At 43.5% G+C, this 27,702-nt stretch overlaps 2 protein-coding genes across 38 annotated transcripts in view; one reads left to right on the top strand and one right to left on the bottom strand.

Annotated features, from left to right (window-relative positions):
- Nucleotides 1-8,496, top strand: part of ULK4 (unc-51 like kinase 4) — a 540,161-nt gene extending 531,665 nt beyond the window's left edge. For 13 of the 16 annotated variants that reach the window (XR_014822784.1, XR_014822772.1, XR_014822770.1 and 10 more), the window contains 2 exons: nucleotides 2,884-2,969; nucleotides 5,935-8,496. Coding sequence is in view for 6 of the 16 variants with exons in the window: in XM_084987830.1 (XP_084843956.1) it covers nucleotides 2,884-2,969; nucleotides 5,935-5,998 (150 nt within the window). In the remaining 10 variants the exon portion in view is untranslated. Of the gene's footprint in view, nucleotides 1-2,883; nucleotides 2,970-5,934 lie in introns of those variants that run through there. The other 3 variants (XR_014822779.1, XR_014822780.1, XR_014822775.1) reach the window with 2 other exon arrangements.
- Nucleotides 8,497-10,684: 2,188 nt separating this feature from the next.
- Nucleotides 10,685-27,702, bottom strand: part of CTNNB1 (catenin beta 1) — a 405,454-nt gene continuing 388,436 nt past the window's right edge. For 14 of the 22 annotated variants that reach the window (XM_084987104.1, XM_084987107.1, XM_084987098.1 and 11 more), the window contains 14 exons: nucleotides 24,810-24,874; nucleotides 24,142-24,369; nucleotides 23,680-23,933; nucleotides 23,317-23,555; nucleotides 23,027-23,228; nucleotides 21,779-21,923; nucleotides 18,681-18,784; nucleotides 18,263-18,601; nucleotides 17,826-17,984; nucleotides 15,471-15,590; nucleotides 14,609-14,759; nucleotides 14,397-14,518; nucleotides 12,985-13,045; nucleotides 10,685-11,979 (listed from right to left, as the gene is read on the bottom strand). In XM_084987104.1, coding sequence (XP_084843230.1) covers nucleotides 11,771-11,979; nucleotides 12,985-13,045; nucleotides 14,397-14,518; nucleotides 14,609-14,759; nucleotides 15,471-15,590; nucleotides 17,826-17,984; nucleotides 18,263-18,601; nucleotides 18,681-18,784; nucleotides 21,779-21,923; nucleotides 23,027-23,228; nucleotides 23,317-23,555; nucleotides 23,680-23,933; nucleotides 24,142-24,369; nucleotides 24,810-24,822 — 2,346 coding nt within the window. In that variant the 5' untranslated portion in view covers nucleotides 24,823-24,874 and the 3' untranslated portion in view covers nucleotides 10,685-11,770. 22 annotated transcript variants of the gene reach the window in all.

Raw genomic sequence — 27,702 nt, 5'->3', positions numbered from 1 at the left:
TTTTTTAAGGAACCTCCATACTATTCTCCATAGTGGTTGCACCAGCCTACTTACAGTCCCACCAACAGTGTAGGAGGGTTCCTTTTTCACTATGAGAGTAGTTTTGAAGTCTGCAACTGAAATTGTGGATTTGTCTGTTTTTCCTTTCAAGAAAATTGTGGATTTGTCTGTTTTTCCCTTGCTTTGTGTATTTTAAGTTTCTGTTATTAAATGCAAACACATTTATTGTTATATCTTTTGGTGACAGAACCCTTTTATCAAAATATTATGTCTTTATCCCTGGTCATTTTCTTTGTTCTAAAGTCTTCTTTGCCTGATATTAACATAGCCACTCTAGCTTTCTGTTGGTTCATGTTTGTGTAGCATCTCTTTTTTTCACCAGCACAGGTCGAGGGTGAGCCTAGGAGTTGATAAACAATTTTATAGGGTTGCTTTCTTGAGTTTTTCCCTATTGCCTCCCCAGTACTTTTCCTGGGTTCCCCTCCGCTGCTCACTTCCTCAATAGTTGTGTCTGGGCCAAACAGTGTGAGAACAGAGAGAGAGGGGGTTTTGGCTGATGGCCACCACGGCCACCACAGAATTGCCTGGGACCTGGGGCCAAAGAGAAGTGAGGAAAAGGAAGCGGGGTTTCATCTCCACTTTCTGAGCTTTGGGAAGTTTCCTTTCCCATTCCTCAAGCCTTGCTTCTCCTGGAGCTCTCTCTCCTGCCCCTCGATGCTCACCCTGCAGCTTGGCTGTGTTCATCAGTTCGTGATGGGCTGTACCGGAGGAAAGACATGATGGTGCCCTGGTTGTGGTATCCTTCCCCAGTCTGCCAGTGCCATTTACTTTTCAGTGCTCTCCAACAGCTGTGCTCTGCATTCTGCTCAGGTTTTATGTGGAGAGAAAGAGTGGCATGTATTTTCTTTGTCTTCCCTTGGAACCTCTGACTGATACTATTTAAAATTTTAATTTTCTAATTAACTCATCTTTATAGATAGGACACCAGTTGACGTTGTTAATAAGAGTTTGGGTTAGTGGCCAAATCGCATAGTTTTCAATTAATTCTTTCGGCTTTGCTTATGCTTACATTTATGTCAGCTACAGTAGATGCTATTTTGGTCTCTTTCTTTGATCACGTTATTTTCACTGTGTTTTCTATTCGCACCTTCTGGGTCCCCTTCTCCTCCCTGACTGTGCCTGATCTCGTCTATTTGCATCTTCCATCTGGCCTTGTAAGGGAATGGAGTCTTGTTTCTTTGCCACTTGTGGGGTGATTTCCTTGGAGCACCGCGTCTCATACACAAATCCCTGAGTCGGGCTGGTCAGGGCAGAGAGTCTGGATGTAGCTCGACTGAGCTGTGTGAGGCACAGTTTTGAGGAGAATTAGGTAGGAGTCCTCAGCGAAGACCCTTTCAGGGTAAGCTGGTGTTTGCTTCAGACATAATTGAACTACAGCTGACATCTTCCAACAGCAGCCTTTTGAACTCATCCAGTTGGGGGTAATTTCAGAACAGATTTACATGCAGCTCTTTTCAGATGCAAATCTTTGCCGAAATTACAGCTGATGCAGTAGGGCTGGCAGCTGGTCCCTGCCACCCTCAGGAAGCCGGGTAAGGATCTCAGTGGAGGTGCAGATTCATTCACATGTAATTCAGAGTCCACATGAAGGTCTATTTACCCCCTTTGACCTTCCTATTACCATGAGTGATTGGTTACGAAATGCTCAGCCTCTTCTTGAGAACTAGGGAGAGGATGATCTAGCCTTGGTTGCTGTGATCATGTGGAAAGACAGAGAAGGATGAGGGCAGCTGAGGCCAGCCTGGTTCCAGCCTCATGTGGGTTTAGGATCAGGCTCCCTGTGACTGCTCTAGTAGCCCCTGCATCTCACTAAGCCTCAGTTACCTCATCTATAAAACATACTACGTCCTTACCTTGCAAGGGGCTGTTGAAAAGAGTTAAGTGAGAAAATGTACAGGAAACCCAGAGCCTTCTGAAATGTGAAGTGCCACAGAAGCGTTTATTAGAATTTTTTTTTTTTCTTTTTTGGCCACACCCGCAGTAGGCAGAAGTTCCCCGGGCCAGGGATCAAACCCACGCCACAGCAGTAAGTGGAGCTGCTGCAGTGACAATGCTGGATCCTTAACCCACTGAGCCATAAGAGAAGTCCTAGAAAATATTTGAAAAATAACAAAGATAAAAATAGGACACAAATTATGAATTAAGAAGAGCAACTCTAATACTAGAATTCAGGTTTATTCCTAAAGCCTTATCTCCTCTGTCTTGTAGGGCATGGAATGTTCTATGGAGGGGCTGAATTAGGAGTCTCTGGGATCCTGGGTTGGGTCAGCATGTATCCAGGTCCCTTCCAACCCTGAGAGTTTTCGATTCTGCATATGTTGCCACAGAGTCAAGGATGCCCAAAGGTCTTCCTCTCTTTCTCCCAGGACCATGGCAGGACTTCCCCAGGTTCCTGGGTAGGACCTGTGTCATTTCCTTCTCCCAGGATCCCGAGGTCATTGGGAACCCAGAATCATCATCCTTCCATTGTTATGAAAGAGATTGTGTTAGGCTTGGGACAGTAGGCACACTGGGTCCAGGAACTGACAACTGGAACGTTTGTTTACCCATAATTAGCTTTAACCGAAATGTTCAGGTTCCCAGAACACAATCCCCACCCCCACCCCCCGAGGGACTGACAGGAGGCACCCCATCCTTACCTGGCACATCTCCAGCTCACTCCCAAGTGTTGCCCATGTCTGCTTCTGTCTCAGGGGTCAGCAGTACACTGGGGCTCTGGGCTCTGTCCTATAACACACAGAGTCTGAGACTTGGGGTGGGGGTGGGGGCATGCAGCATGTTGGGGATGGGCCAGCCAACCATTTTCGTCTTCCTCCCTTGCAGATCACCTCCAGTGAGAAGCACCTCGAAAGCCTCAAGCATGCAGGCAGCCTCCTGCGGGCTCTGGAGTGGCTGGCCCCGGATGGCGGGTGAGGAGCCCAGGACGGCCAGGAGGAGCTGTTCGGAGCACGAGTGGGCTCAGCAGATACTCTCACCCATTCTTTTCTCCTCTCCCCTCCCCCAGGGACCATCACCGTCTAGCCCGTCATTGCCCACTGAGACTCCTCCCAGTGTGGGACGGGCCACTCTGCCCCTCCAGCCCCCTGGTAGGGGAGGTCATGGGGGGGAGATAAGTAGGATATCCTAGCCCTGCTGGGGGTGGGGGTGGCAATAGTCCCATCTATAGGGACTGAGGTGTGTGTGGGAGGAGGGTTATGACCAAGTGGGAGGGGACACCAGGAGGGATATGTGACGACCCTCCTCCTAAGGAAAGCAGCACCTGGCCTGCACATGCACGCATGGCCCCATCAGCAGAGGCACCATTATCACCACCACATTGGAGAGGGTCTGAAACGCTGGGGTCAGAACACAGCTCAGCCTGCTCAACAGTCCTGGCTGCCTTCAGAGGGAAAATTTGAATCCCCAGAATAGACTATGAGATACCAAGAAGCTGACTGTAAGAGGTTAGGTCAGCCTCCCAGTCCTCAGCTCCACAGTCAGTATGTCTAGAACATCTCAGGAGTGAGGTGCAGAGACAAGGGCAGCCCTGTCACCCAGGAACCTGCTGATGGCTGTGGAGGGAGGAACTGGCATCTCAGCCAGCCCCAAGGTGGTGCTGATGCTGGGGTGATCAGGGCGCTGGGAGGGTTCTTCCCATGACTACCCCCTGCCCCTGCACTCCCTGAACTTGAGAGGTGGTGGCAGGGGTGGGGGTGGAGGTAGTAAGGCTGATGAGTTTTAGTTTATTTAAAATGTTAGTGCCAAGTGACAAAAGAAAAATTGCATGGGGTACAGAGAAAATTGCCCCCAGGTATCATCCACCCTTTAGTCACCTGAGTACAATGGCTCACTGCCTGTGACAGTGCTGGTGCCTGGCCATGGTGAGGTGGGGAGGACTCAGGTGGTTTGATTAAATGACTCAGTGGATGCACTGTCCCCAGAGCAGAGTGAGGTGGCTGGAGGATATGGTGATCCCTGAGCCCCAGTTGCTCTCCTTGCCCTGGGGAGAAGGACCCACCCGGCTAAGGGGTGCCTGGCCTTTACTGGGTGTGCATGACATGGGATGGTGCCTGGAATTTCCTGGTAGTTTGTTTTCAGAACCACAGGGTTCTCTGAAATCTGCTTCCTGGTGTTTTGGATTTTGTATTAATGGGGGAAAAAATAGGTGGTTGAGATATTGCTGAGAAGGAGAGTCTGTGGAGAAGGCTCAGCTCCAACCAGCCTCTTTGCACTAATTGATTTGGGTGGGGGAGGGGGACAGCATCTCCTGGGCTACCCCACCCCCACCCCCTTTCCTCTTTAGCTTAAGCTAAAGACATGGGTTCTTATCCCTGGTTCCTATGAGCTGAGGGGAAGGACAGGCTGACTTGGATGAGAGGGGCCACTATGGTTAAGGTGTGGACAGTGGCTCCCCTGGTGGGGCCATAGACTTTCTGCTAGACTGGTTTATGAGCAGTGGGGACCCTGGCCTTGAACAGACAGCTGAGATGCAGACCCTACAAGCAGGTTTGTGCTGGGGAGGGATAGGAGAGCCACTTGGAGACGTGGAGTTGATAGGTAGCTCCTGGGAGCTCCCCAGGGCCTGCCTCTGTGGGACTCCTCACCCAGCAGGTGCCAAAGCCGGCACATCCTCATGCTGCACCAGTTTGGGAGAGCTGAACCCAAATTAAGACCAAATGTGTCAAAACAAGGCTCCCTGAAGGTGGTGGCCTCTTCTGTACCCACATGTAAGACTCCAGCAACAGACACATCTACACCAGGCAGATCTCATATGGGTCTGCAGGTTGCTGCTCTGAGGTTGTCTTATTTGACCTTTGTTCAGATGGGTTTTTAAGTTGACCAAGAGTGAATAAATGGCAGCCTTCTATACTGATGGGACCTTGTCAGGTTGGTGTGCCCTCCTTATTGGTCACTGCCCACCCCACTCCCCCAGCCCTAGGGCTGCTCTGGCAGGTTGGGTGGGCAGCATGGCTCCATGGGACTAGCCTGGCCTCAGCTGGGAACAGGCCTAGTTCAAGTGCATTCCCGCATCCTTTGGGACCTTTGACCTGCAGAGTAGGAATGCACTTCAGTCTCTGACTGCAGCCCCAGCCCCCTGCAACCCACCTCTTGTATGTAACACCCCCACCCTGTTGTTTGGCAACAGCTTTATTTTTGTGTAATCAAGAGTGTGCCACCAGCTAATTTAACACTTCAAGGCACATTGTGATGTGCCATACTTTTCTTTGATAACAGTTGTTAAGGCATAGGTTTAAGTGTATCTCAAATAGTTTGCTCCTGTAACTGTTTCCATTTTAAGCACTTAATTGCACATCCACACCTATGAGAAGAAGAAACCTCATGCTGCTGGCTGATTGGCCAGGAAGGGGCCACATGGAGCAGGAGAGTCAGCCACTGGGATCTCTGCTGGTTAGCACAAGCCAGCTGCAGGCAGGCGCCAGGCAGGCTCATTGCAGTCCCCAGGCTGGCAGGCTCTGGCTGCCGTCTGCCTGACTTGCCCTCAGAGCTCAGCATCAGTGCACTTGGCCAAAATGAATCGGACTTTGGGTGCTGGCAGGGCCAGTGCTGAGCCCCAGTGGGACTGTGGGCTGAGGGGTCCTAAGAATCCAGTTTCTGCTTCTCAAGATGCTGCTTGGGGCAGGCAGCTCTGGCAAGCAGCTGGTCCATCAGATACTCAGGTGCAAAACAGGCCAGCCCCTTTGGAAGACAGCAAGCATTTTTACGCTGGAGATGCCCAAGTGTTTTTGTTTTGTGTGTTTTTTTCGCCATACCCACAGCATGAAAATCGCCAGGCCAGGGATTGAACCCGAGCCACAGCAGTGACAATGCCAAATCTTTAACTACTAGCCCATCAGGGAACTCCACTAAATGTTTTTACTTTGGTTTTTCTCACAGTTCATCGGCCAACAGTGCAGTGGCTTCCTTGGCCCTCGAAATCCTCCAAGCTGCTGGACACTAGGCAAGAAGGCACTTAACACAAGCCCTGCGGCACTCACCCTCGACTACACACACTCACCACATGGCCACCTACAGCTCTATTTGGATCTAATAAAGTCAGCTGAACTCAGAACCTCGGGCTGAGGTGCTCTAGCTCTGGATCCTAGAAAACCCACTCAGAACAGACCTCCTCATCTCCTGTGGAACACATCTAGAAACCCCAGGTTTGCTAGCTGGTCTCAATGTTCTTTTCCTCCCTGTGTGGACGGGTAGGTCTGTCAGAGGGGCAGGTCACTGCCTGTACTAATCAAAGAGGAGAAGCTGCCATCCTCAGTCTGTTGGTGTCTCTAAGCGTCTTTCTCCTCTGGAGATTTAACAGGCAGGACTAGGCAGGCATGTTCTTCCAGCCACAGCTCCAGAGCAAGCCTTTGGAAACAGTCTTAGCCTCTTGTCTTCCTCCCACTTTCACCAGCCTGGCTTTGCTTCATTTCAGGGGTGAACTGATTCCAAGAATCTCAGGAGAATTGGGCAAGACTCTACTAAACGGACACAGGTAGTTAAGTTTGCCCAAAGGAATGCAAAACACTCAACGCTGGCTTCCTTGAAGGTCTGCCCATCTAGATGGGACGATGGCATCAAGGTAGAATCATCCCAACTCCTACCAATGACGCCTTTATCCTTGAACTCTTTCCAGCTTCTTGCTCACAATACGCCCTTAAGCATCTCCTTTGTAAGAGTCAAGCCTGTGAAAATATTTGATGGACGCTGCTACAAGGTGTTGGACTGTTGTATTGAGGAAGGTAGGGGTGGATCTGGGGCAGCTCCAACCAAGTGAGCAAGTGAGAACATTCCTTGGCCTCCTCCCTGGGGCCTCAGTTTTCCCCACTGCACAATGAAAGCGTTAGATCAGTGGCTGCAGTGCTCTGGGCTTCTTAGAGAGAGGGGATCTGCCCGCTAACACACTGCCCAGGCCCAGATGGGATTGTGCTGGACAGAAGCGCCTGTGCAGGTAGGATGGGCAGGGCAGGCAGAAGTGGAAGCCACATGGGCACACCGGGTGACCGCATCTATTGCATCATGGGAAGCTGGTCACACTGTGCCACTGGGGTCGGATTGGTATGCCAGCTTCCATTTCGCTTTGTAATGAAAATGGCAGCTCTGTGCCCCACTCCATCAAAGGCATGTATGTCACTTAAGTCCCACCATCTGCAAAGCAAATTTCTTAGCCTCTTGTCTTCCCAGTCTTAGTGAGCTCAAAGATAGGGGAACATGAGCAGTCTGTTTGAGTAGGCAGAGGGAGGCTGAGGGCAGTAACCTGTCCCTGTCCCACACAAGAGGCTCATACCCTTGTATTTGGCTTCCCAGGCTGGCTCCAGTTCTGAGAAGAGCTGGCCCCTGGCCACCTAAGAGAGTTCTGAGGATTCTGGCAGTGGTAAGAGGCTAAGGCACCTACTGGCCCTCCCCTGCCTACCACCTTGGAGCTTTAGCTATTTGGGATGAATGGTGGCAGTGAAGTTGCAGATAGAGGGGCAAAGGAGGCAGCAAGGGCATGCCTTGCATGGAGAGGCCCAAGCAAGTGGCTGCACCAGGCTGCCCTCTTTCTGTCATTGACAGGACACCCAATGCTTTAAGACTCCGCCTCTGCTTACAGCCTGAGTGGGTGCTCAGCGAGCTGCCCCTCTTTTTGGAGTGATGGTGGCCCGAGACTTGACAGTCATCTTGCAGCTTAGGAAGTGGGTCTGTAGGATGGAGCAATGAAATTTGCCATCTTGGGGTTCTTTGTACTGGTCTAGCTCTTCCTCTATAACCATATTTCCACTATTATTACCTTGAAGTTCTCAGGTCAATTCTGCAAATGCAGGTCAGGTCTTACTCCTGTGGGATAGCTCGGAAAGTGGGGAGTCTAGTGGCTAAGGCTCTTGCTCAGAGTGACAGAAGAGGAGCTGGGTTTCTCCTGCTTCCACTTGAAGCAAAATGCCCTATTTTCTTCCTCTTCCAGCAACAGAAAAACATGTATAAACCCATCTCTCTGGTATATGAATTTATGTAGGGACTAAGGTAAGAGCCTAAGTAAGGAAGGAATTGGCAGGGGAGGGGAGGCAAGGAGCCACAAAAGCCTGAAAGGGCTTGGTCTCTTGGGAGAGCTGTCTAGAGCAGGGTGGGGACAAGACTCACCTAAGTTTGGGAGGCACTGGCCCCAAGAGCTACAAACTTTGGTGGGGCTGAGGCAGGGGAGCAGCAACGAGAGAAGCCTTGGTGTAGAGCAAGGACCAGGGCGGTGTGGAGTCCTCACATGACCTGGAAGAAGACTGGCTTTTTACACCCGGCCCCTCAGAAGCTTGATGCTGAGGTGGCAAAGGCAGCCTGTCACCTCCCTCTAGCTTACTCCACAAAGGACTCTGATGGCTAAGAAAAAGGAAGCATTACCCTTTTTGCCATCCCTCCCCATTATTTTCTAGTTGTATCTGATGGGTGTTCGGTTAAGATTCTCACCTACTATTAAAAACTTTGGTGGAGCCACTTCAGCTATCTGAATTTTATAAACCAAACAGCACAGTTCGGATCTTCTGTTTTTATCACACTGATGAAAACAAGAATCAAAGAGCATATTCATCTCAAGATCTTTGATGGTCGAATAACCAGATCAAAGCCTCATGTCTAGAACATCTCCAACAAGGAAAAGCTTCATTTATCAGCTCAATGGTGATAACTGCAGTGGGATCAGATGTCCTCTGCACCTTTGTCCCCAGGTAACCCGCTATTCTGATTTCTGTAGTAATCTAATAATTTCCTTGCTTTTTAGTTTTACCACCTGTGGATGATTTCCTTAAAAGAGTGTGCCCCCCCTTTATTTTTTTGCACCAGTTAAGTCCTATGGCATGCATTTGTGACTTGACTTGGTCAATATCATTATTTGAGATAGATATACCCATATTATTGTGTTGAAGCTGTAGCTTTTTTTACTGCAGTGTGGCCGTTTCCTTATCTGGATAAAGCAATTACTGGACACATGGGCTTTTGATATTTTGTTGGTCATAGATATTTTTTTTGCATTAATTTCAGTTTTATCCAAATAGCTACCATACTTTTACTAAAGTCCCTCTTTTTCACACTGACCTCCAAAGCTACCTCTAAGTGTCTACTGTCTTCACCTTATTCTGTTCCCTTAGTCTATACTTCTGTCCACATGCCCTTTACAGCATTAATCACAGCACTAACTACGCCTACCTTTAGAGTTAGGTCTTGATGGCTGGTAGAACAAGTTTTCCCATTTTATTCTTCACGAGCGTCTTGGCTGTTCTTGGCCCTGTGTCCTTCTAAGTACACTGCAGAACTAACTACCTTGCTGAATCAGAGTAACCTTCATATTAAGTTTTTAAATGGAACTTCAAAACTCCAATAATATTAGATAAGCTCTAAAAAATGTTTTCCAGGAGTTCCCGACATAGTGCAGTGGAAACAAATCCAACTAGAAACCATGAGGTTTTGGGTTTGATCCCTGGCCTCACTCAGTGGGTCAAGGATCCGGTGTTGCAGGTCGCAGATGCAGCTCGGATCTGGGGTTGCAGTGGCTGTGGTGTAGGCCGGCGGCTACAACTCTGGTTAGAACCCTAGCCTGGGAACCTCCATATGCAGGTGTGACCCTAAAAAGACCAAAAGACAAAAAAAAAAAAAAATGTTTCCTGGTTTTAAGAAGTTCTTTAAATAAAACAGCATGCTGTAGTTCTGTATGTTAAAAGCTGACCTCATGAAAGATCTTCACTCTGCTAACCTACTAGTAGCTGCTCTGAGCTTCTCGTAATACGGCCTTGGCTCTGTGTCTCAGGCACTGGAAGTAGAACTGCCCCTTATCAGGTATGCAGGTGTCTCCGCTCCAACCCCATCACAGACCCCAGGGAAGAATTTATGAAGCTTTCACAAAAGGTCTTCAACAAAAAAGGAACTGAGTATATGTTTAAATGCAGTGTAAATCAGAGACAGCACTCCCTAAGCACAAAACACTTTCACGCATTTTAAAGACCAGACACAAGTTCTAACAGATCTACTGACTCTGCCCTCCAGGATGAACTAAGCCTGTCAGACCTCCCACCACGATAACAGGCTCACCAGGCAGACAGCATGAAGAAGGCCCATTCTAGTTCTGATTATGTTCAGATAAATATCGACACTTCAACTGTCTTAATTATCAGTTCAAAGCGGAGCTGAAGGAACTCCCCTCTTCAAATGAGTCTGTGAAGGTGCTTTAAGTCCAAATCCAGGTACTTAATTCCTCATGATTACCTTAATGGAATGAAACCATCTGATGGGGTTTGTGGGGGGGGGGGGGTGCCTGTGCGGCTTTCAGTTTTGTTCTGTGTAGCCCAAGAACTAGATGCCTTTGAACTGAGGATGAGGAGGCCTCTGGTCACTCGGGCAAGATTACACACCTGACCTCATTCAGGCTGAAGGAGTCTTGGCCATAAGCTCTCAGCCCAGAGTCCTTCAGTTGGAGATGGTGGCCTCTCTTACCTAAGCTCAGAATCAATGTTCAAGGCTGAAATACTTTTGATGCAGTTTAACTCAGGGTCCCATGCTAGAGAAACTTGGCAAATAATTCTATCATTACAACTTAAATTATTTCACTGTGTTTTCCTCATGATGAAGTTGAGCTGAATAAGTCATTTGTGAGAATAAGTTAGTCTCTAGGAAAAAAAAAGATGACACAATCGAATGAATTAAAAGTTTAATTCTGAACCATTTTTATAACCGCATTTTCTCTTGAAGCATTGTATCACAGCAGGTTACAACAACTTTGGGATAAAAGGCAACTGGTAAACTGTTCAAAACAAGGTTCCAAATAACACCTCTTACTGATTTACCCTAACCATACATATCCCAAATAAAGTTTTTGATCAAAAACATGAAATAGATCCACCTGCTTATTTTAAGCATATTAAAAAGGAAACTAATTGGACCATTTCTATTTGTCTATTTTATACAAAAAGGCTACACAATGTTACACTTTATTCAGATTACAATTAGAGTGATTATGAATTAGTGTTCTACACCATTACTCAATTCTTAAAAATTAGAAATTGCTGTAGCAGTATTCACTATAACTTAACACTATGAGACTTAAAAAACTAACAGTTACTGCAAAAAAAGGAAAGAAACAAAGAAAGAGCTACTTCAAAGCAAGCAAAGTCAGTACCATTACAGATATTTAAAAAAAAAGTGTTTTAACAAGCAAGGCTAGAGTTTGATAAATTCCATCTTGTGATCCATTCTTGTGCATTCTTCACTTCTTGAGTCACTCCCAAAATCCATTTGTATTGTTACTCCTCGACCAAAAAGGACCAGAACAAAAAGTTTACTTCAATTGTTCCCATAGGAAACTCAGCTTGGTTAGTGTGTCAGGCACTTTCTGAGATACCAGCCCACCCCTCGAGCCCTCTCAGCAACTCTACAGGCCAATCACAATGCAAGTTCAGACAATACAGCTGTATAAAGAGAGAAAGGCTGCTATTAATGTTTAAAACAGCAAATGTTACTCATTTGAGTATTAAGTTGCAAAAGCTGTGGCAAAAAACATTAAAGTTAATAACTTCCACACATGACCACGAACAACCAGAAATCTGAGAACATTCAAATGTTCTAAGACATCTCTTTCAAAGTATGTATCTTTTTTGTGGCAGATTTACAAATAGGCCTAAACCACTCCCACCCTACCAACCAAGTCTTTCTGAAGTTCTGTAGGCAGAGTAAAAGTATTTTACCCAAACTGGCTTTTTTAACTTCTTACCTAAAGGATGATTTACAGGTCAGTATCAAACCAGGCCAGCTGATTGCTGTCACCTGGAGGCAGCCCATCCATGAGGTCCTGGGCATGCCCCAGATCTGGCAGCCCATCAACTGGATAGTCAGCACCGGGGTGGTGGCCACCCATCTCATGCTCCATCATGGGGTCCATACCCAAGGCATCCTGGCCGTATCCACCAGAGTGAAAAGAACGATAGCTGGGATCTAGAAGAGCATCAAGGTTGCGCAAGGGAGAAAGAGAGAGGGAGACAACACATAAAAGTGAACACTGAGGTCAGGGGCCTCCAATGGCAGCAAACTTGTCAGGAAGAACTGCTTTATAACCTCTTCAACTTCCGCACTTTTCAGCTAAGTAATTATCCAGTGCCAGGCCACCTGTGAGGCTACACAGCCTGTTTCTACCAAAGGCAGACCAGCAGGTTCTAATCCTGGACGTGGAGCACCTAGCAAGGCAGAGACACAGATTCCCGAGGAGCAGCACAGCGGCAATACTGTGTATGAGCACTGAGGGGTTGTGGTAGCAGATGAAGGCACTAAAAAGAAGGTCTGGCACATATAATCTATTAGTTGAAAGGTCTAGGTGATACCCATAAAAATACTGAGAAAATGCAACAGTTTCTAATAAAACCTTTATATGTTTTATGTTGACACATATATATACATGTCAGGGTAAGAGGCTTATGAGCTTTAGTGGTTTAGTAACTAGGAAAAACTAGGTTAAGATTATAAATTTAAGATGAATAATTACAGCTTTTAGTGGTCTACCCCAAATATATTCTATTGCCATTATCCAGATTTTAATGAGCTTTTCATAAAACTCTGATAATACAACCCTATAAATACCCATCCCAGATCTGAGCTTGTGGCAAAAGTTTCCTAGTACTCTCACTCCCTGAGTGGGTTTGTAGACACAGGTATTATAGGTTCTATGACCAAAAAGGTGAACAAAAAGCCGGCACTGCACTGCAGAGGCCTGGAGTAGTGACATGTATTTGTTGGTGTGATCCTGCTGCTTGCTCAGTGTATGGCTCAGAATCCCCTGTGCTCCACTAAAGATAATATTGCTGACTCCAGAATTTTAAAACTGCCTTTAATTGCTGCCACCGCTTTATTGCCAACACTGGTTTCCCAGATGCGCAAACCAGCTCTTGACAAAGATTTGGACCTTTAGCTTGATCTGGAGATAATCAAGAAATGTGAGTCACCTACCATCCTGGCGATATCCAAGGGGTTCTCCCTGGGCACCAATATCAAGTCCAAGATCAGCAGTCTAGATAAGCAGTACAAGGCAAGGAAGCAAAATGAAAATTCTCAACTCAAAATAAGTGTGTTTTCAAAATAGAGAATATACTTTCAGATTACAAAAAGAACAAAGAACTCGAATATGACATACATACTTAGAAAATACATAATTACTTCAAAATACAGAAGTATACAATGCAGAAATACTTTCAACTCTACCCTTCAAAGATTAACCACTGATACCTAGAGAAACATGTTTTCTCACCGCACGTACTATTAAAAATGCTAATTTATTCTCACAGCAAATGTATATTAAGTACTTACTACGTGCCAGGCACTATTCTAAGTGCTAGAGATTTAACAGGAAACAAAACAGGCAGTGTCTATCCTCAGTAGCAGTTACTGACAGGATTTATTATATGAAAAGTTAGAGCTTGAGCAGCTAGAAGAATGAAGCTGCCATTAACTGTTACAGGAACAGGTCTGGAGAAAGGGAGTAGGTGAGAAGTTTAGGGCTCAAGTTGGAACATGTTAGGATTGCCTATTAAAAAACCAACTAACATACTACAGTTTGGCAGTTTATTTTTTTCCCACCTAACAACATATGTAGGGTCTCTCTATATTCATTCAACAAATATAATTCACTTTATGCCTATATACCATAGTTGAATAAACCTTCAGGATGGTTCTAATGTTTCAGTGAACAAGTCTGTACTGAGGACAAATACTGAATAAATTAATAGAAATTTGAGTAGAAAATAGGTGAAAAGTTGAGCATTTTTTAAGAAGTATTGATAAAGTGACCTCCACCTAACAGTGTTTAATGATTACTTCTTTCCTAACAGCCTTTTGAAAAATGTTCTTTTGTGTGTGTGCATCTGTGTGTCTTTCCTAGGGCCGCTCCTGTGGCATATGGAGGTTCCCAGGCTAGGGGTCCAATCGGAGCTATAGCTGCCAGCCTACGCCAGAGTCACAGCAACGCCAGATCCGAGCCGCATCTGCGACCTACACCACAGCTCACGGCAATGCTGGATCCTTAACCCACTGAGCAAGGCCAGGGATTGAACCCGCAACTCATGGTTCCTAGTCAGATTCGTTAACCACTGAGCCATAACAGGAACTCCTGAAAAATGTTTTTTAATCTGGTAACTTTTTCATCTATCTCCCTTACAAATTCTACTGTTAAACTGTGTAGCTGGTTTGTTCTGAACAGGCTGTTTAAAGCTGTTAATTTTCCCTCACAGCAGTTGATAAGGTAGTGTAAAAGAAGGAATATTTAAGCCAAGGATGCAGTCAATGCAAATGAATGTGGACTGAGTAGAGAAGAAACCACAAACTGCCTTACCCGCTCTGACAAACACCCAAATAAATGTGCCTACCTCATTCCAAGCCATTGGCTCTGTTCTGAAAAGAGAACTGGTCAGCTCAACCGAAAGCCGTTTCTTATAATCCTGGGGCTTGTCCTCAGACATTCGGAACAAAACAGCAGCTGCGTATGTTGCTGGGAGAGGATGGGAAAAAAGGTCTTTGAGGAAAAGCTGAGGCTTCACCATACACACCAGCCAAAGGCTTTGGTTCCTTTCCTACTTACCCACACCTTCATTCCTAGAGTGGAGTAATTCTGTCAGAGGTGCTGTGGCTCCCTCAGCTTCAATAGCTTCTGCAGCCTCCTTGTCCTGAGCAAGTTCACAGAGGACCCCTGCAGCTACTCTTTGGATATTTTCGATGGGAGAATAAAGCAGCTAAGGAGAAAACACACACACACACACAAACCCCTAATTAAATATAAAGTTGAACAAGATTCTACTGTATAGCACAGAGAACTATATTCAGTGGTCTATGATAAACCATAATTGAAAAGAATATAAGAGAAAAAAGACTACCAAAAGTAGAAACCTAAAGTAGAAACAAGGCAGGCACCCCACTGTGGTGCAAACATTCCCAATTCAGACTGCAGGCAGTATTTGTACTACTTACATTAAATCATATACTCTAAATATATGTTCTTGAATGTTTGATGCTCTGGAGGACTGGTTTTCTGGAGTGTTTTTAGCAGCAAACCTTTTCTTAAGAGACAATTTTATTTAAGCTACGATTTGGAAACTCCAGAGGTGGTTGGAGGCCTGTGCTCTAGCAGCCAGATCAGCTTTCACTCCTTCAAAACTGAGCACCTCTCAAAGCAGAGAGTTATCTCCTCCCTCTTCTTGACATTCAGTGATTCTCCTTCTACTGCCCAAGATGAATAAAGGGAATTTTTGTAAAATTAAATATATTCAACTAAAAAGACATTATACATTGAGATTCATGGACAGTATTGCCATTTTAGTAAATGAAAAATTAAATGCTGGTGCCCCTATTTTGGTCCCTAATTTCATGAAATTTTGTTTATCTTTAAAATCCTGAAATTTGATTGACATATAAAACCTAGAATGTCTCACTTAAAACCAACATACCTGCACAAACAATGGAATGGTATTTAGTCCTCTGATAACAATTCGGTTGTGAACATCCCGAGCTAGGATATGAAGGGCTCCAGTACAACCTTCAACTATTTCTTCCATGCGGACCCCCTCCTATCAGAAGAAACAGAATTAATAAATAGGGTATTCTCCTCTCTAAAGTTTATATACTTAAAAGGCTTTCTGTTTTAAGTAGTAATGACTAGACTAGTTATTCACATTATAAACCCAAAGTTCCCCAGAATTTACAATAGGTTCAGGAATGAAAGAGGACTCCATTAAATTGAATGTCACTTTCTGAACGGGGGCCTCTTGACAGCACCTCTCCCTGATACAAAGTACCGTGTACAATGAAGCACAACTTAAATACACATCTGCATCCCAAAGATAACTTCTTTACAGTCACGGCCCCCATAACTCTGGGTAAGAGGGATATATAAAGAAAAGGTAATCTAGGAATTATCATACTAACTGAAATAAAAGTATCATATGAGATCACTAATATGTGGAATCTAATAAACATGATATAAAAGAGTTTACAAAACAGACATAAAGATTTCAAAAACAAATTTATGGGAGTTCCCAGTGTGGTGTAGCAGAAACGAATCCAACTAGTATCCATGAGGCTGCGGGTTTGATCCCTGGCCTCGCTAAGTGGGTTGGGGAACCATCGCTACCATGAGCTGTGGTGTAGGCTGCAGACATGGCTCGGATCCTAGGTGGCTGTGGCAGTGGCTGTAGCTGTGGTGTAGGCTGGCAGCTGTACCTCTGATTCATCCCCGAGCCTGAGAACTTACATGCCACAGGTGCCGCCCTAAAAAGCAAAAAAAAAAAAACAAACCAAAAACAAACTTATAGTTGCCATAGGGGAAACGCTGGGGGGGAGGGATAAAAAGGGAGGTTGGGATTGACATATACACATTACTCCATATAAAATCGGTAACAAGGACCAATTCTATAGCACAGGCTAATCTACTCAATATTTTGTAATAACCTATAAGGCAAAAGAATCAGAAAAGGAATGGATATGTATACACATAACTGATTTACTTTTCTGTACACCTAAAGCTAACACAACTTTGTAAGCCAACTACACTCCAATAAAATTTTTAAAAAGATACACAAAGATGGTAAAGAAATGTGCTGTATCAGTGTTTTCTTTCAGATACTCCCTCTATCTTTGTACATCTAAAAGTTTTATTACCAACTGCTAAAATTCTGTTGAGCTGCCAGTAGAAAACCCACTCACCTCCTTCTGAGACTATTCTGCTTTCCCTGTTTCTGAGTTTTAAATAAGGTTAAAATTCTAATTTTAGAAGTTTTTATATTCAACCTTTTTTTTTTTCCCCCTCGGCTGAACCCTCAACATATGAAAGTTCCTGGGCCAGAGACTGAATCTGAGCCATATCTGTGACCTACGCCACAGCTGTGGCAACACTGGATCCTTAACCTACTGTGCTACAGTGGAAACTCCCTCAACTTGATTTTTATGAAGACACTAAAATTCCTTTCTTCAAAAGAGATTTTGAAAGGTATCCTTTGAATTAATGGATAGATAAAAAGTACCCTTTGCATCCTATTAAGTCACCTCATGGAGATGGGCCAATACCAAGTCATAAATGGAGAAAGCCAAAGCCCCCTAACAAATGCATACATATCACAACCACCAATAAGTCTTAAGACCTGTTCTGGTTAGGTCTTGTTCTCTAAAGTAACCTGATTAAATGAGACTCTTTGAAGGTCTGGGTCTTTTTAAAATACATTCTGAGGAATCAGAAGTATCTTTAGATACTTGTAATGAAGAGCTAGTTTCAAGACTGCAAACTTGACCTCAACGCCTTAAGGCTAAGAAGATTTCAGAAATGCTACTACTTATTCTTGTAATTTGTTGGTATTCTTAAGTCCATGAAAATAGTCTAAATCACTCTTAGAAGAGATAGTAAAAGGTGTGTTAAATATTTATAGATAGAAATGTAGCTCTGAAATCAGACTTGGATTCAAATTATGGCTCTGCTATTTTCTGAGGAGTTGAACCTGTGTGTGGATTAATTGAGACCCCACAACAAGAAGTTACACTCTCCACACTCCCTTTGTAAGACTGATGAGGCAATGATATTAAGGCCATGTCAAGGGAAATATCACTAGGGGACACATTACTCCAAATAAGGATCTTTTCTGCAACCACAGTGACATGTTGGGTTTTTGTTTTTTGTTTTTTAACCATTAGCAAGCAGCCCTTCAGCAGGCAGGAAGATGGATGGAGGGGAGCCAATAACCAAATAGTTTAGGATTCTATGGATTTATGCATTCCTTTTAAATAAGTGGATGTCACTATTAAGATTTACCTACCACAAACTGTTGCTGTGTTCCACCCATGGACGTACGGCGCTGGGTATCCTGATGAGCACGAACCAGCAACTGAACTAGTCGTGGAATGGCACCCTGCTCTCGCAAAGGTGCATGATTTGCTGGACAAAGGGCAAGATTTCGAATCAATCCAACGGTAGCCTGTAGACAAGAAGGACGAGTGACGAACTGTCATACAACTCAGCAAAATCATTTTCTTATCTTAAAATCCCTGCCACACTAAATCTATTGCTATCACTTGAAAGCAGAGCTGACTACACAAACGCTTCAAACCCCTACCCCATCCCAGTTATTATTTCCTATTTAGTAAAGAATACAACTCCTATTTATCAATCCCTGACACCTAGACAGCCATGTAATAACAGCTAGAGATAGTTCATTTTCAATTCAGCAACCTTCTACTCTGATTGACAACTTACCTTGATGAGAGGCCAATGGGATGGTGGATGTAGGAGTTTAACCACAACTGGTAGTCCGTAGTGAAGGCGAACAGCATTCTGGGCCATCTCAGCTTCCTGGTGTCGGCTGGTCAGATGACGGAGAGCACAGATGGCAGGTTCAGTGATGTCCTCCCTGTCACCAGCACGAAGGACAGTACGCACAAGAGCCTCTATACCACCCACTTGGCACACCATCATCTTGTTTTTATAATTATTGCAAGTGAGATTAGAAAGAATTCCAGCTGCACAGGTAACCACATTTATATCATCCGAGCCCAGAAGCTGAACAAGGGTCCCAAGAAGACCTTCCATCCCTTCCTATGGAGATGAAAACAGACGCTCAGTACAAATTCAGCTTGACTTTTATCACTATGGTGCCACTTTACTGAGAATTTACCTGTTTAGTTGCAGCATCTGAAAGATTCCTAAGAGTCCAAAGACAGTTCTGAACAAGACGTTGACTTGGATCTGTCAGATGAAGTCCTAAAGCTTGCATTCCACCTGAAATGATTAAAAAATATCTAAGGCGATGTCTACTAGCTCACAATTCCTACTAAGTGTCTTCTCTAGTCTTAGAGGATGCCCCTCTTTATTGTCATTGCTTGTTCCCCCAATCTGAGTCCTTTATTTCCTTTTGTGTCTAGAATGCTGCTCAGTTTCCCCTTTTCAGTTTACTTCAACTAGTGACAACTTCTGTCAAGTACCTGTAGTTTCTTCCCTATGTGAAAAGAGCTTTCATTACCTCCACAGTCCTCCTTGTAGGTAATATGACTATTACGTATTTCCTTTCATCCTGTCATTTCAAAAATATTTAATAACAGGCCCTGTTTAGAGTTGGAGCTATACCAGTGAGGAAAATAGCCTAAAATTCCTACCTTCATAGAGCTTATGGTCTAATTGGAGACAGACAAGAAACACGCATACAAATTAGTAAACCAAATATAGTACGTCAAATGGTGTTAAGTGCTACAAAAAAAAGGCAACTGAGGGGTAAAGAGCATACTTAGGTCAGTGTGAAGGTGACATCTGTGCAAAGACCTGAAGGAGCTATATAATCTCATGAAGTGAGAACAATCCAAAAAAAAGGCAATGGAATGCTTATTGCCTGAGGCTCTGTAAAAGGCACTGACTCCAAAAGCTGTGCTCCAAAGATTCACAACCTTCTGTCATTTAGGTCTCTGACTGACACTGGCAGAGGAATCTAAATGGAGGCTCAGTTCCCTACAGATTGGCTTAACTTCACTCTCTCTCTCCTACTGAAATCCCTTGTAAATGCAGTGAAATACACTGTCCCTTGTCTCCTTGTTCATCTCTTCAGGTCTGTTTTAGTCCCTCAATTAGGTTATGTCTATTTGCTATAATTCTCAAGGCACCTCGTACTTTTTCTTCACAGCATCAAACACAACTATAATTTAGCCTTCCTCTCCTACAAGACAAGATCATCCCTGCCTGGTTTCTTCCTCACAGAAGCTCCAGCTGCTAAGAAAGTGACCTGCACAAGGCTGATGCTCAGTATTTCTTAAATGACTCAATTCCCCTCTACCTTTTCTCCCTCACAGACTTCGTTTCCTCCCTTTACTATAAGTATTAACTCTCACGAGGGTGGATATCAATTCCGGATAGCCTGTAGAGACTTAAAAAGACACACATTCTGATTCCACCTGTCTAGGATCAAAGTCCTGTGCAGATGACTGTGAGGGAGCCCTACCTCTTCCCTGTAGCCCTCACCCACATACACTAAGAGGGCAACTCCCAAATCTCTATACTAGCCCAGTCTTCCCTTGCATTCCAGTAGTATGTATTTCTAGCTACCTACTGACCTTTTAGTCACTTTGAATATGTGAGCTTCTTAAGTAACATTTACCCTTTGCTACATATATTTAATATCAAACAGTTTCATTCCTAGGAGGCTATAACACATCTCAGTGGCCTGGTCTGCTTGCCTTTGGTTATTCAAACTGTCATACAATGCTTGCAATTTTTTTTTTTTTTTGCTTTTCAGGGCTGCACTTGCGGCATTTGCAAGTTCCCAGGCTAGGGGTCAAATCGGAGCTACAGCTGCCAGCCTATGCCACACCCACAGCAACTCCAGATCTGAGCCATGTCTGCGACTATGCTGCAGCTAATGGTAACACCAGATCCTTAACCCATGGAGTGGGGCCAGGGATCAAACGCACATCCTCATGGATACTAGTTGGGTTCGTAACCACAGCAGGACCTCCCACAATGCTGGTATTACTATTTCAAACCCGCCATGGCTCAGTGGTTAATGAATCTGACTGGCATCCATGAGGACCCAGGTTCAATCCCTAGCCTTGCTCAGGGGGTTAAGGATCCGGCACTGCCATGAGCTGTAGTGTAGGCCAGCGGCTACAGCTCTGATTCGACCCTTAGCCTGGGAACCTCCATATGCTGCAGGTGTGGCCCTAAAAAGCAAAAAAAAAAAAAAAAACAAAAAAAACAAAAAATTCCAAACAGCACACCTCATTGTGTGAGAAGCACTGACAGCATCTCATTATCTGTAAGATAAAGACCACAATTCTTTAGCATAACCTTAAGGAACCCTTTAAAATTCAGATCCTACCTACCATTCCAAATTGATCTCAGATTCCATACCTATGATTCCAAAACTGGAATAAAGCATGAAAAAACATCTTACAGGGACCTAAAAAGTCCTGCAAGATATAGCATCCTGAGCTATATATCCTACCACTAGATTCTGGTTACAAAGACCTTCTCCTCAGCACCTAAAACCCAACAAACTCTTTCCTACCTTCAGGACCACCTAGAAGGTACTTAATCCTCATTTCTCCTACAGATAATAGACAGATGCCTTCTAATTCTGTAACTTCATTTAACATTCCCTTCTCAGGGAAGCCGCCCCCATTAATTCTAATTACTATTTGCTGTTCATTTCTCTCATAACACTCATTCCAATTTGTGATAAATCCATCTTTTTGCATTTTTTTGTCACCCTCCCCAGACTATACGAATAAATAAAGGGACCATACCAACTTTGCTACCCAATGTCTACCATGTGCTTATTACACAAGGGCTGAATATTTTCAGAATAATCTGGGGGAACTTCTTAAAAATGCTCTTTCCTAAGCCTCCAGTCCCATACACTTCAAGCTACCTATTGACCTTCTTGTCATTTCAACACTCTAGGGATTCTGATTTAAAAAGTCTGAAAAAAAAAAAAAAAATCTGTTCTTTCAAGCATTACAGGTATTTCTGGAATAGCTGTTATCAAGCCAAGGATTAGCCACTGTTTTTGAGGGGTAATAAGAACTCTGCCTAAACTAGGCTTGAATAGCACCAAAGCAGGTGTCAAGCAGAACACACTCTTTGAATGAGACTTTGGTTGCAAAGTGAATAGGACCATCTACTTTCAGCCTGTTCAGGTCAGTTCTATCTCCCTTTTCCTAAGAAAGGTAATCTCATTAGAATTGCACATGTTGCACACAGAACTCAAAATAGACAAGTAATACTTACCAGCTTCTACAATAGCTGGCTTATTACTAGAGCAGACAGAGAGCACCTTCAGTACTCGGCTTGTGGTCCACAGTAGTTTCTCATAAGTGTAGGTCCTCATTATATTCACTAAAGCTTGAGGTCCACCACTAGCCAGAATGATCAGCTAGAACGATGTGTATATATTGTTAGTCATGGAATCTTGTTCAAATGCCTAAGAAAAGCCACTACTATCAAACTATTATACAAGAGTTTCAGCTAGCTTGCCAATGACTTAAACGTATTCCTGGTCATCATTACCTAGACCCTCCCCCGCTCTTTATTAGGGCCTTATTTAACCCCTCCTTCTACAATGTTTAGCTCAAAATCATGCAGCTCAGTCTTCCCTCAAATATATCCACTCTGGCTCAATTTTCTTCTTCCCTCACTGATCATAGTAAAAGGAAAAAAAAAAAAAAGAGAGAAAGAGTGTTGTATGAAACAGTAATGCCCAGATACAAAAGTTCTATCAAAGCTGATTTGTAGGGTAAAAACTTAAACCATAATGGGTACTGAAAAACTTCTAATGATTTGGCTCTTTGCTTTTCCTAATCATATAAAATATCCATTCTTGCCCTTTACTTCCCTGCATACACCCAATTCCTGATGCTACCCTGACTTTCTAAAAACACAAAAACAAATCTCATTACTTCATGCCTCTGCTAAAAACTCTTTGTTTCCCACTGTTTTTTTAACATGTTCTGCTAAACCCTGTAGGATCTGCCCTGCCTATCTCAACAGTTTCATCTCAAACCTTTCCTCTTCCTACTCTTTGTATTTCATTTCCAAAACTCACCCTGCTCCTCTCACAGTAGGAGTTTCAAAAATGACACTTCCTCTCCCTAACCTTCACCTTGGTCAACCCTTATCACCCTTGAGAGCTGAACTCAACTATCACTTTCTCTAAGAAATCCTGAACCCTCAAAAGAGGGTCTGGTTCCCTTACATGCTCTCATATCCCCTTTCTCCTTCTTCCTAATACATATAATTAGACAGTAATTAAGTTACTATTTCAGTGTCTCTCTTGCATGCTATATCCCCATCACCCAGCATAGTGCTTTACATACTCACAACTCAAATATTTAATATTTAAGAAACAGAGATGTCCAATTTTTCTAAGATACATATAAAGGGCAAGGTGTACAATGAATTTGCAAAAAACCCATAAAAGGGCATGACAATGGGGTCTCCAATGCTCTATGAAAACCATATTCAGAAAAATTCTTTTACCTTGCTTTCTTGATTGCCGTAAGCTAAAATCTGAAGGCAGTCTGTTGTAATAGCCAAGAATTTAACATTTGTTTTGTTGAGCAAGGCAACCATTTTCTGCAGCCCGCCAGCTAAACGCACTGCCATTTTAGCTCCTTCCTGATGCAATAAAAGGTTGTGAAGAGTTGTAATGGCATAAAACAATACAGAATCCACTGGTGAACTGGGAAAAAGAAAAAAAAAGTCTCATCAGCAATGTTGTGACTGCACTCTTCTCCTGAGTTTCAAGCATTCGGACCATGTTTTCTTACCCAAGCATCTTCACTAGGGCAGGAATGCCCCCAGATTTAAAGATGGCCAGCAAGCCCTCACGATGATGGGAAAGATTGTGCAAGGTCCCAGCAGTACAGCGAGCCGTTTCTACATCATTTGTATTCTGCATGGTACGTACAATTGCAGACACCATCTGAGGAGAACGCATGATGGCATGTCTGGAAGCTTCCTTTTTGGAAAGCTGATGGACCATAACTGCAGCCTTATTCACCACTACCTATAATGTACAGGAATTAAGAGACATCAGTTTTCAAAGACTGATACTGGGTAGCCATTTTGAGACTACTTCCTTGGGAGTTTCCTTCAAAGTAGATTATTAAGTCAGCCATATCACTACTTACCTGGTCTTCATCATTTAGCAATTTTGTCAATTCGGGGATTGCACGTGTGGCAAGTTCTGCATCATCTTGATAGTTAATCAAATTTACAACTGCATGTTTCAGCATCTGTGATGGTTCAGCCAGACGCTGGACATTAGTGGGATGAGCAGCGTCAAACTGTGTAGATGGGATCTGCATGCCCTCATCTAATGTCTCAGGGAACATAGCAGCTCGTACCCTCTGAGCGCGAGTCATTGCATACTGTCCATCAATATCTGGAAAAGGTAAATTCAACACTCACTATCCACAGCTCAGCATGCACCTGAATATTTGCTATCCTAAATGGTGATGATGACATTGCAATCACTCCCTTTTCTTTACCACACCATTTTATTTAAGCTATTATATGCTAACTTTCATAAGAATAACTATTTAATTATCAAAACTGCATTCTGACTTTCAGTAGGGCAATAATACTCTTACCAGCCACTTGTTCTTGAGTGAAGGACTGAGAAAATCCCTGCTCCCACTCATATAGGACTTGGGTGGTATCCACATCCTCTTCTTCAGGATTGCCTTTACCACTTAGAGAAGGAGCTGTGGTCGTGGCACCAGAATGGATTCCAGAGTCCAGGTAAGACTGTTGCTGCCAGTGACTAACAGCCGCTTTTCTGTCTGGCTCCATAGCCATGTCCAGCTCCATCAAATCAGCTATAAAAATCAAAAGCATTAGTATCACTACTAGGAAAATGGTATCTTAATTTGAAAATAAAAATCTGTGACAGGACCCACTGAAATCTTTTTAGAAATAAAGTCAAATCTGAAGATAGCCAAGGAAAACAGAATGATGGCCAGGATCAGCTCAGTGATGAAAAATCTATACTCTTAGGGGACCACCTAACAGTTACTCACTGAATCAGTGGAAGAATGGTACTGCATCCAGGCTCCAGAAGCATTCATCCAGCCTAGATTCCTGCTGGTGGCTTGTTTGCTATTTCACCAAGCCATTAGGAGGAGTGAGCAGAAAATGGAGCAAAGGGTAGCCTGACAAGTAAGCAGGGAGAGAGGAAAGCAGGGGAATCTGAGCCAGACTGGGTTAATGGCAATGAAGCAGAGCCCCAATTCAGTAACTAAAGGCTTATGATACAAACCTTGGGTAGCCATTGTCCACGCAGGATATTTAAAGCCGTAGTATGGTGTATGTACTTCAGAGATCCTAAAAGAGTTAATCAAAGGTCATTAGGATTTAAAATTAGTTTGATTTTAACACTCATTAAGCCACTAAACATCACGCACCACATCCACAAAAAGCCCCAAGTCCTCTTTTACCATGTGATATAGTGAAACACACACCTCATGGTCTCCTCCACACACCTCAACTACAGCTCTATCATTGCTGAACTTTTAAGAGAAAACCTCTCATTAATAAGCACTTCTTTTCAGTAGAAATACAAATTACAAACATACAAGATGTCAAAAAGCCCAACTATTGAAGACGTCAAAGAAAACACAGACACTGTAGTAATGAAAGCCAGAGAGGAGAAAAAACTACTCCAAATCACCTCCTCCTTGAGTTCCAAAGTCCTCCCCTCTCCCTTTTTAACTTCTTTCACTGGAAAAATTCATAGGTCTTCTTCAGACAATACAGGTCCAATGGGATTTTAAAAACACCAAATTTTCATTAAATGAGTCAACTGTTATTGTTTTCTTTTCTGATATAATACAGTGACATCCAAAATACCGTTATAAAACAGATTTTGGTGACTGGATCAGAACTGGAGATTTTTTAATAAGTAAAATTACCTTTTCAAGTGAAAGTTTGCGACACAAACTAAAAGTACCGTTTTTAGTTAAGTTTTTCAAGTTCAAATTTATAGCATAATTTATTACAAATACAAGTATTACTAAATAGAATGCTTTGATCAATGTAAAATCATTTACGTGTGTGTGTGTGTTTGTGTGTGTGTGTATAGAAAAGCATCTATATGTCTGCATTTTGGCTTTACTGTGTCCAAGAAAATTCAGGAAAACAATGAATTACACAGGGAGCTATCGGCAAATGAAACCATTTAAAGGGTTCACGGTCTCTAGATATTCCTAATAACAAAATTTCCTTTATTACAAAGTCTGCCCCCTAAACAAGTTCATCTTGCACTACAAATTAAATATTAGATGTAGATTACCAATGTGGAAAGATATGGACTAAGATATTTAAGTGTGAACTGTGTTTTCTATCAATGTGCAAAAATTTAATTATGTTTCATGCAACTAGAAACTACTCTGAAGTCCTTTTCCTCTATGTAAAGGAAGCCTGTGTTTATTATTTCTGGAATTGCTCTTCTAAAACTAAGTTTTTACAACCACAAAGACCACTTGACACCTAAAGCTCACAAGAGCTGTGTTGTGAGCCACATGGGAAATCCCACAAAAGTTGTGGATGCTATGTGTCCACAGTAAGAACAACTGACAATTTACTTCTAAGGCAGAAAATAATAACGATAATTCCTGTCAAGAAGAAACTTCTATTTTAAAATCTGGTACGACATAGGATTATGTGTTTAATGCTTCCATTCAACAGGACGGGAGTGGAGCGTAGAAACCTGCACTTTAATGAACATTATAGGATGCAGAAAGTGATCTTCAGACCACACTTTGAGAAAAACTGATGGAAGGAACCCAGGTTCTCTGTCCACTGAGGCTGTATTTTAGCCTTTATCTTTAGACTATCTTTGTGACTGGCTATTTAACCATTTCTCTACCCCTCTGAAAAATGGATTCCCCACTCCAGCTCACAATATGCTCCTGGGAAGGGGAATTAAGTGTTCTACAGTGAACTCCTCTGGCCAATGCCATAGAGCTCAGAAACCTACTAGTCACATCTATAGGCTATGCAGCTGTGTTAAAACATGCTGGCATCAAGGAAAATAACATTTATAGCATTTTTTCCTTGTTGATACAAAGGCAAAACATATTAACCACGTTATTACTGGAGAAAATTTAGGTGGGCTGAGCTAGTAATTTGACCATGATTTATGATTTCATGGAATAAAGCAAATTAATGTTCAAAAGTTAAAATATCTATTTGAATGTTGGGGACCTCTTAATATTATTTTTATAGTACTTTCAAATTTATACAACATTATGCAACATACAAAAAAATTATCCGTGCTCTTCACAGCAACCCTCTGAAGTGACAGAAGGTAAATGTCAATCAGCAGGTAAAGAAGAAAAAGTAAGAATGAAAATGGATCTACCGAAGTTTCCATTGTGGCTCAGTGGAAACGAATCTGACTAGCATTAATGAGGATGAGGTTCAATCCTTGGCCTTGCTCACTCAGTGGGTCAAGAATCCAGTGTTGCCATGAGCTGTGGTATAGGTCACAGATGCGGCTCGGATCTGGCGTTGCTGTGGCTATGGCGTAGGCCAGCAGCTATAACTCTGATTCGACCCCTAGCCTAGGAAACTTCATATGCTGTAGGTGCGGCCCTAGAAAGACCAAAGAAAAAAAAGAAAATGGATATACCTAAGCAGAAGCATATACCAACCTACCCCTGCGCTGTTCTGAAGACAAATCCAGATTTACCTTAAATCTGATAATTACTTACTAAAGAAATTGAGTATGCTGTCCGGAGAACCAGGGCAGAATCTCACCTCAAAGGAAAGCTTTCTTCATTCTTCCTCTGGGCAGAGCTTTCAGGCCATGGGTTGGCCCCCCTCCATTTCCCCTGCCAATCATTAAGGGCCTAGAGCTCCTAATCAGCTAAGGCTTGCCAGGAAAACCACACTCCAGAGAAACAGAACTTAAAAATCAGGATAGGAGTTCCCGTCGTGGCGCAGTGGTTAACGAATCCGACTAGGAACCATGAGGTTGCGGGTTCGGTCCCTGCCCTTGCTCGGTGGGTTAACGATCCGGCGTTGCCGTGAGCTGTGGTGTAGGTTGCAGACGAGGCTTGGATCCCGCGTTGCTGTGGCTCTGGCGTAGGCTGGTGGCTACAGCTCCGATTCGACCCCTAGCCTGGGAAAATCCATGTGCCGCGGGAGTG

This window comes from Sus scrofa, chromosome 13 (genome assembly GCF_054392235.1).
Source record: "Sus scrofa isolate SSC_HxYL_T2T_F1_AM1 chromosome 13, Sscrofa_HxYL_maternal_Yorkshire_Landrace_v2.0, whole genome shotgun sequence".
Lineage (NCBI taxonomy): Eukaryota > Metazoa > Chordata > Mammalia > Artiodactyla > Suidae > Sus > Sus scrofa.
This window is presented reverse-complemented; position numbering and strand designations above follow the sequence as displayed.